The sequence below is a fragment of the Danio aesculapii genome, chromosome 14 (assembly GCF_903798145.1).
Source record: "Danio aesculapii chromosome 14, fDanAes4.1, whole genome shotgun sequence".
Lineage (NCBI taxonomy): Eukaryota > Metazoa > Chordata > Actinopteri > Cypriniformes > Danionidae > Danio > Danio aesculapii.
Genome location: NC_079448.1, coordinates 47,610,065 through 47,621,619, shown reverse-complemented (window position 1 = coordinate 47,621,619; position 11,555 = coordinate 47,610,065). Strand labels below are relative to the sequence as shown.

The following is an 11,555-nucleotide window of genomic DNA, read 5'->3' as shown; positions in this document are numbered from 1 at the left end:
GAAGTAATATAAATTTAAAAATGTTGGAAACCTGTAACTATTGGCTTGCATAGTATTTGTTTTCCTAGTATGGATTTCAGTATGTACAGGTTTTCAGCTTTCTTCAAAATATCTTATTTTGTGTTCAGGGTGAACTATCCCTTTTAGCTAGTTCAAACGTTCTATTACAGCAGTGTAAGATACTCCAAAAATGTTTTTGCAATTCTGCATTTTGTGTGTGTTGTGTGGAAAATAGTGAACATTAAAAAATCATCATAAAACATGTTTTTATTGTAAACTTGTTAATGGAAATTGAACAATTCATATATAAAATGAAAGGTAAAAACTATATAAACAAAATTAAACAAGTAGCCAATGCATTACCCACTGGGATACGTGTATTATGTTTAGCCTGCATGGGATTAACCAGTGGGATACATGTGTTTATGTACATTTGATCATCTTTTTCACCAGAAAATGCCTGGCAAATACACAAACTGACATGAAATAAGCAATCATTGTGATGAATTATGCTTGCCTATCTGCAATATAATGTTGTTTCATGCTAAAATTATCTTGTGTACACAAGCACAGATGGATTTGTATCCATGGTAAGTGTGATCTATAGGGAATCGGTTGTTACCCAATAGAGTTCCTCCAAATACACCAACTAACCAACCTCCGGGAGGCTGGGCTTAACGCTGTGTGTCCAAGATGGCGGCTAACTCCATTGAAAGGTAAAACAAAGACTTCTGGCTATCATATCAGTTTGTCGTCATGCATTTTTTGGAGTTTCATCAGATTGGGTTTAAGTTAAGCGATTAGGAGTTCGCTGGGTTGTGAATATGCAGGTGTCAAATAAGGATGAGGACTGTAGATGTGAATGCGTGGCTAAACCATCGCTGGCATTATGACGAGTCATGTTTGAATTTATAAAACATTGATACATTTTAATGCATTGTAGTTGATGTGAATTAATCAACACGAAAATATCATTGCATTAATTAATTTGACCGTGCATTGAAGCCGTTACAATCTTAATCCTGGCATTGATTTTTCTTTTAGATAGGCAGCCGGTGGTCTGTTATGTGTGCTATATTAGATAAATTCCAAAGAATTAGCCTATTATGTCTCTAAATTAGTTACATAGCTAACCTTAAGGGAGTGATTTAGATAATGCAGTGTATTCAGGAATGGCAGTTTTTCCGAATTACTTGTTTTCACCTGAAGTATAATCTCAGCTTCATTTCCTTTTCACGAGATGAAAGGGAAAGCCACGAGATTATGTCACGGGCAGGGTGATAAACTTCTGTTCAGATAAATTAAAATGCCACTTATAAACATTCATAGCTTTCTCATTTCTTCACATTTATGTTCTATTAGCAAAGATTTGATTTTATAAGTGAGGTACTTGATTTACTTTTGTCACACTCCTCCTGTAAGTGGACTCTGATCTCTCTTTCATCGTGGGTAGTATTTTTTCCTGTCATCTCTTTAAAATACTGCAGGTCAATTCATTATACTTGGAGAAAATTTGGTTGTTTTGCAGCTAAAACAAATGTTTGATGTTGCTCTGAATGATAGTAAATGACTACACGGTTGGCTAAATGGCTCTATTGGGTTGCATTAGCTTCCAATGCTAATAAGGCCAAAATAACCACACGAAAATACTATCGTAGTTTGTGGTGGATGCTATGTAAAAGTGTTTGTGAGCCATACGATAATAAAATGTATTTCACCTTATATGTTATATTTATAACACTTTGTTTTGTAGGTTTACTAGTGGACTGATTTTACTACAGTAAACTGTGATTGTGTTGTAATACTAAGACTGCAGTTGTAGAAACTACAATATTAATCTGTTATATTGATGTAGTTGTTTTATTACCATATCTAATACAGAATTTCAACAAAAGATCAATTCAAGCACTTTACTCTATGGCTCAAAAACACTATTATGTTTATGTACTAAAAGTTACTATAGTATTTTTTCATGTGTTACAGAAATGTACATTTTGTGCAGTTTTAGGCTTACCCCATTTGTAGCACTAGCCTAAAATAGTCTTGAGGTTTTTTTTACACCACAGGTTATTGTGATAGCATAAATGAGGAAAAACTTGAAAGCCACTGTGAAAAATATATTTAGGTGCTTTATATGGTTAAAGTTTGTTTTATATTCGCACATTTGGACATTCTCCTTATTATATATGCATTTTTTTATTTCTCTTTGCTATTTGGGCTTATTAGAACCTAATTAGAATAAAAATCTAAGTATCATCTTTTGATATGATGTATTTTAAATAGCCACTTAAGAGCTAAAATGTGGACACTCAACCTCTTGGAGGCTAAGCAGTTTTTTTTTTCAGCACGGTAAACGGGGAAATCAAATTAGCAACCAATGGCTATCAAAATACATTGTTCAGTCAATTAAATAGTGCTAATGTTGTTTTAAAGTCATACTTTGAAGCGATTTCAGACTGAATATTCAAAGTACCATAGTAAACAAAATGGGGACTGTGAAAGTGAACGAATGTGCGGATGTAAAACCAACTTTACCTCAATAGGTGCCTGGGGGTTTTAATCTCGGTCATGAAAGTGATCCTTAAGGGTGGTAAATAAGGAAGTGAACGTATCACTCACACTTATAGTTATCAGCTCACTCATTACTTAAACATGATCCATGCCGGTAATCTGATCTGAACTCTCTCCAATCTTATTTTCAGGATGGGGCTGCTGTCTGTGCTCTGTGTGTCTCTGTTTTTCAGCAGCGCATTTGCTGTGGATCGGGGAAGCTTTAAAACTTGTGATCAGAGTTCCTTCTGCAAGTATGTTGGTTATCCTTTTAATCTAATGTGTCAAGTACTAGCAAAATCTTCTCGAAGATTAATTCCATGCAATTATCAATCTTTTCAATTTAGGGCTGGGCGATATGGCGAAAATGCAATCTCAATAAATTATTTTCCATACCGAACAGTAACGGTATATATTTCGATATACGTTGTTAATGCTTCCAGGCTTAAAAGAGTACCCCAACAATGACTGAAGCCACAAAAATTAGAGGGTCCATTATATAGCATAACGTGTTTTTGGTGGCTGATAATTTTTGGTGGCCGAAAATTCGGTGTATCTCTAATATCAACATACTGAAAGTTCTCATTGTTGCACATTTCTGCTGTGTGTTTGGCTCTTAGATCTAAATATAGAGTAAAAAAGTGCAGAGCTTATCATTGTTATTGGCATAAATTTTATTTCGGTTCGATATAATAGTTTATCGGCCCAGCCCTATTTCTTTTTTGTGAACAATTGTTTTTATTATTTCAGTTATTGTTTAATATAGAGAGCATACAGCATATGACTATATCAAAAAACAACCCTGAATCCTCACCCCCACCCAGGTAGACTTTTTCTAAAATGACAGAAGTTAAAAGCTTGCTGTGTTATTAAAAAGAAGCTTAAACGTCCAGCCCCGTACTGTGTTGTGGTATGTTAGATAATGTTTGACAATGATTTTTCTCTCTCTCTGTGCTTGTTCATAGACGTCAGCGGGCGCTCAAACCCGGTCAGTCTCCATATCGAGCTCTTCTGGACACTTTGGAGCTCAGTGACTCACGACTGACCCTCCAGCTCATCAATGATAACAACAAGGTCTGTCAAACTCACACTGGTAAAATCACATATCACATATGTCACATATCATAACTATTGTAACTGCAATAATATATTTAAGTATTGAATTCATTCCTTTTTAAATTGGTTTATATTATATATTTATTTAGTTCTGCATTACATCTACTATGATGTTTTGAATGACAAAATAAAGGAAACTGAACTGAAACTAACACTGAATAAGGCACATAATCAGCAACTGAGGTAATCATTGTCAGTAGATGTCATCTGATATTGGATTTAGCAGAGCAAGGAATTTTTCACAGATTTTTTTATTATGTGTATATATATATATATATATATATATATATATATATATATATATATATATACATAGCAGTGGTGTCCCACCAGTGACGATATACAGCCACATTGCACTGCTATGAGTGTGATATTGCATTTATACAACATTTCGACAGCATAATTGTGTATATAAAAAAGAAAATCAAACACGGAGAGGCTCAAAAACCCTTTTGTAAGAGGAACTACTTCTGCTGTTTATTCACCTCCGCTGCTGATGATCAGAACAGCAGAAACCAACGCCACTTTAGAACTAACGTTAGTATTTGAATGATTTTCAAGTGAAAATGATGACAAAGCAGGTGATTTTGCTCACATTTTAAGATTATAAGGCTGAACAGCATTAAATGCCATCAGTCTACAGAGATTTCCCAGTATTTCCCTTTTGCAATCGGGAGATCACAATAATTGACCCCGAACACTACCAGATTACTGTAAGGTGTAAATACAGCACTACAACATACAAAAGAGAGATATCGACTTAGAATGTCACTTACCTGTTCTGTTCTTGATTTGTTCAGCTGTAGTTTGAAACGTACGCTGAAAAAATGCTGTTTTTTTTCCCATAAGGATTTTGCAGTCTCTGTTGCCATCTTGTGGCGGAACTTCAATTGTCGTTGCTCTGCTCAGTATGGCAGGCTGGCCGCCAAATCTGGCCTGCTAAATCTCCAAATTATAAATATATAAATAGACACAATCCTTATAAATAAACAACATAGTTGCAATCTAAACAACTACGTTCTCACCTAAAAACCCTCAAAAGTACATTGTTGTCCAACAGCTGCAATATTTGTCAAACTGCAGTCCTCTGCTTTTATTTGAGCTGAAATAAGAAAATTTCCTTGCTCAGTTAAACATAATTTGGGAAATATTTTAAAAAAGTAAAAGGGGGACTAATTCTGACTTCAACTGTGTGTGTGTGTGTGTGTGTGTGTATGTGTATGTGTATGTATATGTGTATATATATATATATATATATATATATATATATATATATATATATATATATATAATTTATTTTTAATGAAATTTTTAAGGGAGGTTAATAATTTAGCTTTCAACTGTACATTGTATTGACCTTATTTTTCAATGCGAAAGTGTGCGTGTTTTTGCGATTGTTTTAGAACTTCCAATTCAGTTGCCTATGGGAAAAATGACTAGGAATAATAAACGGCAAAAAACGGTCAAACTACTTCTCTACAAACAAGTGTTTGCATGACAATACAGACAAAGTAGATTAATATAATAAGAAAATATCAGTTTTCAACACCAAGCAGCCAAACAAGCTGTTTTTAACGTCTAAAAATGAATGGAAGTGAATGAGACCGGATGTTTCGAGCCAAAATGATTCAAATGGCTGCGCCCACTCGTAAGTTATTTTTATAGAAATTAAAGTGACTTGACTTTAGTGGGCCCTAGGATAATGTATCTGATGTTGTCTGATTTCTCGCAGGTTCACCTGCTGCTGGAGCTCTACAGACTGCAGGGCAATATGACGCGGGTGAAGATAAATGAGCTGAAGCCTCTGAAGCCACGCTTTGAGGTGCCAGATGTGCTCATAGCAGATCCTCCGACTGAGCCGTGAGTGTGTTTCTGATCCTAGACCACAGACACAAGCTGTTTCCATCCAAAGATACAAAGTAGATATATGCGCAAAAACTGTAATATTGCATAAAACATTTGCTAATAAAGCACAGTTACCATCCAGTCAGTCAAAGAGAAAAAAAATCGTCACTCCCTGATAAACTGGCGCCAAATATTTATAAGAACAATGAGAATTGCTTTGGTAGAAGCTAATGTGGGCCTTTTTTCTTATGTAATAACTAACTTGCACCTCAGAAGACAAAACATAATGAATGTGTGGCAGCTTTGAGAGCTTTGAGACGCTCTTGGTGAGTGTAGATGCTCAAGTCAGTTCTGGAGATAATAATTAGGAGTGCACGATATTAGAAAAAACTGACAGGAAATATATTTGTGTGGGTTTTTTTTTTTTTTTTTTTTAATTTATTATTTTTTTTATATATTGCGATATGAATATAATTTCACAATATGACTTAAGTAACTGTTTGGAACAAATTCATAATTTAATATTGATTGAGAGGATTTTCAGATGAGTGCATCTGAAATATCCAAAAATATCAAAATTAAATAAAAAGACCAAATATATAAAAGAAATATTGTAAAAATGTTGGTTTTCAGTGGAATCTAACAATATTGAAATACAGAAATTCATCTATCAAATCTAAAATAACTCTGTATAGTCTTCATTTTATGAATAAACACAATTGAGGCCTTGAGACGAAGAACCATACAAGTCCATATTTTCACAATTTGAGTAATAAGAGTTGTTTTCATTTGGTTTGGGAACACTATATATTTTTATTTTACTTGAAGATAAACAAGAGCTTCTCAATTCTAAGAAGATAACATTCTTCAGTGTCAGTATTAAAAATCGTAAGTTACTGTGATTTATATTTCTCAAATGTGGAAGAACAGTATATGTCCAGTTAGTGTGGAATAACAGTATATAAGTCCAATTCATCATATCACTTTAAACCTTAAAGATCTGATTCCTTTATCTTAGTTTGAATACAGTAACAGAAACTTCATGTAATATTAAGCATTTCTTTCAAGTTTATTAATATACTGATCTTGCACTCCGCCATCTAATGATATAAATAAATATGTAAACAAATAAACTCTGCTTGCCATAGTTTACACAGGGCTGGCAGGAAATATGCATTGATACGGCTTCATTATATATGATATGTGGTTTATTTCGTTAAGCGTCTCTATTCTTCTTAGTGGACATAAACGTTTTTTTTCCGTGTGATGCTATTTTAATGTTTAAAATGCACTCTTGGTCTCGTGTAAATATCCTGGAAAATATCCCCAAACGGTTTCTTTATACAAAGCTCACACATACAATTAATGTAGGAATTTTATTTATTATTATTTTTTAAAGATTTATTTTTGGCCTTTTTGCCTTTATTAGATAGGACAGTATTTAGACAGGAAGAGAAGAATATAACGAGTTCACCAGATACACTACAAGCCGTGTGGAGCGGTTACAAGTAACAAAACACAATTAAATACATAATTTGCAAGCTAGAGAAAACAAGGAGGCAGCCATTTTAGTTGCACCTACTTACACTTGTGAAATGGAGGAAGAAACTGATCTATGAACTGTGTACTGATAAAGTACCTGTCAAGCTCTGACAAAGTCCCACACATCAACAGTCTTTTCTGAGACTTCTTTTAACAAATGGCCACCGATGAATCCTCGTTGTAAGCGTGTAGATTGCTGAAGCGCTCGTCAGAAAAATGATGCGAATACAGCACAAGGCTGGGGCTATATGCTAAGGTAGTTTTGCAGAAATGAACTTCATCCACTGACTCTGATCTTTGGGTAGGGAAAATAACACCAACTTTCCCTCACACTTCAGAGCACAGCGTCTTCGCGACTGGGGTCTGCTACAGTGTTTGTCATCTTGTTCTTCTTTCTACAGTGTTTTTGGCCGAGGGTTTCAATTTTACCGTGTTAACAAATGGGCGTGGCTTGAGTTCCGTATGGACGTCACGCCAACAGGGCTAAAGACTTGTTACCAAGACATTTCGTGTGAACCACTCTGAGTCTACTCTTTTATAGATGAATCAATCATTTTAAACATGGTGCACTTTCGGATTTAAGCCTTAGCTGGATATTTCACTTCACTTAGAGCTGTTACACACTACATTAAAGAGAAAACCCTTAATAGGGGCTCTTTAATGCCATATTCTAAAATGTGCATGAAAATAAGTGCATGGAAACATAGCTTCAGTTAATCGACACATGCATGATTTATTGTGCGCCTCTGAATAACCTCGGTTTCTCTCTTCTCTTCTCTTTCTTTCAGTCTCTCAGTGCTGTCTCAGGATGATAATGGCCTTGTGTTATCTCTGGGAGCCGAGAGTCAGAGGCTGATTGTGAGCGCTCGTCCCTTTCGACTGGACATCATGGAGGGGCCGGAGGTGCTGCTGTCCCTCAACTCTCGCGGCCTTCTAGCCTTTGAGCATCTGCGGCTCCGTAAGGACACGTAAGTGCTGATGCTATGATTTGGTAGTTAAGAAGTATATGGATGAAGCACATCAACACAATGGAAGCAATGTGTGTTTATTCCTTTTTTTAACTAATGTCTAATAATTTATTTATTTTGTCTTTGCTATTAGATTTTATTAGTTATTTTGCATGATATTAGTATTTAGCTTGAAGTGTAATTTTAAAGGTTTAACTTGGTTTATTAGGCAAGTCATTGGAAAACCATCAATACACTTTATTTTAATTGTCCTTGTTATCGCAATACTATAGAACTTGCAACTAATTATGCATAATTGCATGCTAATAATTCTAAACATAATCTACATTGTAACCATAACAATGTAGTAAGTATAATAATTAATGTTAAAAGTATTGTAAAAAGTAATTAAATGAATAGTTTCACCTTAAAATAAATTTTTAATACAGTATATATTTAAACATCTCACTGACTTTTGAATGGTAGTGCTAATAAAAATGTCATTCACTCAGGTTGAAATGTATTTAATTATGTATTTTTTTATGTATTTATTTATATTTATGTATTTGTTTAAATTTATTTATTTGTTTATTTTTATTAATTAATTATTTATTTATTTTATTGATTATTTTTATTTGTTAATTTTTATTTATTAATTTTTCTTTATATACTTTATTTATTTATCTTTTAATAATTATTTTTTAAGTATTTTTATATATTTATTTATTTTTATCTATTTATTTTTATTTATTTATTTAATTTTTATTTATTATTTATTTTTATTTATGTTTATATTTATTTATTTTTAGTTATTTATCTATTTATTTATTTTTATTTATTAATTTTTATTAATGCATCATTTATTTTATTTATTTAATTTATTTTGATGTGTTTATATTTATATATATATTTATTTTTTGTTATTTATGTATGTATTTATTTTTATTTATTTATTTATTTTTCTTTATTTTTATTTATTTATTTAATATTTATTTATTATTTATTTTTATTTGTTTATTTATATTTATTTATTTATGTATTTATTTTTATTTATTTCATTTTATTTTATTTATTTTTATTTATTAATTATTCATTTTTAGTTATTCGTTCATTTATTTTATTTATTAATCATTTATTTTGATGTATTTATATTTATATATTTATTTATTTTTATCTATTTATTTATTTTTATTTATTATTTATTTTTATTTATATTTATTAATTTTTAGTTATTTATGTATTTATTTTTATTTATTTATTTTATTGTTTTATTAATTTTTATTTATTAATTATTAATTTTTATTTATGCATTCATTTATTTTTATTTATTAATCATTTATTTTGATGTATTTATATTTATGTTTATTTATTTTTATGAATTAATTATTTATTTTTATTTATGTATTTACTTTTTATATATTTATTTGTATCCATCTATATATGTTTTATTTTTATTTATTAATTATTAATTTTTATTCATGTATTTTTTTTCTTTATGTATTTTTAGTTTTATTCATTTTTATTTATGTAAGTTTTTTTCTTTAATTTTATGTATTTATTATAATTATGCATTTTGTAAATGAATCTACATTCATTACATTACATTCATCATTCTTATTCTCCTGTGTGTGCAATCACAGGCAAGCTCAACCAGACGGTGCTGAAGTTAAAGAAAGCGCAGAAGCAGATCAGCAGCAAGATGAAGGAGAAAAGGTCAGTGAAAATAACACTCCAGTCTGATTCAGTGATGTCTCTTAAAATGCACCCGACCGGTTTAGCAGCTGTATGGAGTAGTTATGCAACAATGACATGTGATAAAGTAACATAATAACTAAACAGAACATGACTCCATCGTCATCAGCCTGACTCTGAGAACTAAAACCTGAAGTAAAACTAGCTTTTTTTTGTCTCCACACAATAGGATGAAGATGGAGAGAATGATAAAGATGAAGACGGTTTGTGGGATGAGTCATTTAAAGCTCATGCAGATACCAAACCAAACGGTATGAACTGATGTCACTTAAAAGTCCCATAAAACCACTGTCTTATTGGTGCTTCCTACTGAAACAGAAAGTTTTTACTTTGTTCCTTTTATAAGGTAGCCTGTTAACTTGTTAATTACAAGAAGTTAGTTCTGATTTCCCAGCAAAGAGACTGCAAATTGTATGTGTCTGAGTGTATACACTACCTGACAAAAGTCTTGTCACCTATCCATGTTTTGGTAACAACAAATACTAACTTGACTTCTAGTTGATCATTTGGTATCAGAAGTGGCTCACATGAAAGGCAAAGGCCTCTAGATTACACTTATTTTACCAAAATAAAATATGATCATGCCTCGATTTTTAATTATTTCATTAGGACAGTAAGGTCTGACTTTGTTTAGACACAAGTCGTGTCACTTAACAGAAATAATGTCCAGTTTAGAATATAAAGTCATGGTGCAGAGGAAAAAGAATGAATATTGTGTTTCACTCCCATGAGCTTGGAGGACTGCATCTGTACATCTCTGCAATGACTCAAATAACTTATTAATAAAGTCATCTGGAATGGCAAAGAAAGCGTTCTTGCAGGACTCCCAGAGTTCATCAAGATTCTTTGTATTCATCTTCAATGCCTTCTCCTTTATCTTACCCCAGATATGCTCAATAATGTTCATGTCTGGTGACTGGGCTGGCCAATCCTAGAGCACCTTGACCTTCTTACAAAAGATATTTGAAGTTTTAATTAAGCTTAATTAGATGACTCCATCTAAAGTTTTTATCATATTGTTACCCATTAAAAATGAGAGTCTTACCCTTAATCTTATATGTATGTATGTATGTATGTATGTATGTATGTATGTATGTGTGTATGTATGTATGTGTGTGCGTGTGTGTGTATATGTTTATATATATATATATATATATATATATATATATATATATATATATATATATATATATATATATATATATATATATATATATATATATATATATATATATATATATATATATATATATATTACTTAAGCATAATTAACTAAAGTTAAAGCACAACGAAACCAAAAATTTTCATCACGTGGTCCTAATTCTCACAGTAATGGAATGTTAATATTTAAACTTAAAGGTCCCATGAAGTTAAAATGAAGTTTTTCACATGTTAGTGTCAGTATATTCATTTTTAGGATATGTATAATCTAGTGTGCTCCAAAACAGTGTCAAAATTCGCATTTAGAACATATAAAACTGATATTAACATGTAAAGCTTATAGTTTATCACTTCTGCCCAACTGGACAATGGTTTTATTCATGTCAACACATTACATTTTTTCATTTTATCTTCACCGATCAAATGCTCTCTAGTGTGTGACATGCCCTGCCCCCTTCAAGATGCTTCTCGTTTGCTTTTTATTTGAGGCACTTGAGCTCAACCACTCTCACTGGCAGAGCTGTGATAAAACAAAATGCTATTGGCTGTTTTTAAAAAGGGGAGAAGCTACTCTATGTCCCACTCTCTCTTTGGGTTTCTTTTGAGATTACGTCAAACATTGAATAAAAATGCACATTTCAA

At 31.8% G+C, this 11,555-nt stretch overlaps 1 protein-coding gene across 1 annotated transcript in view; it reads left to right on the top strand.

The window, feature by feature from the left end:
* The first annotated feature begins 630 nt into the window (after positions 1–630).
* ganabb (glucosidase II alpha subunit b) overlaps positions 631–11,555 on the top strand; it is a 34,584-nt gene continuing 23,659 nt past the window's right edge. Inside the window, exons 1-7 of the mRNA XM_056471998.1 lie at positions 631–716; positions 2,703–2,804; positions 3,516–3,624; positions 5,399–5,526; positions 7,842–8,021; positions 9,641–9,713; positions 9,922–10,003. Coding sequence (XP_056327973.1) covers positions 694–716; positions 2,703–2,804; positions 3,516–3,624; positions 5,399–5,526; positions 7,842–8,021; positions 9,641–9,713; positions 9,922–10,003 — 697 coding nt within the window. The 5' untranslated portion in view covers positions 631–693. The remainder of the gene's footprint in view (positions 717–2,702; positions 2,805–3,515; positions 3,625–5,398; positions 5,527–7,841; positions 8,022–9,640; positions 9,714–9,921; positions 10,004–11,555) is intronic.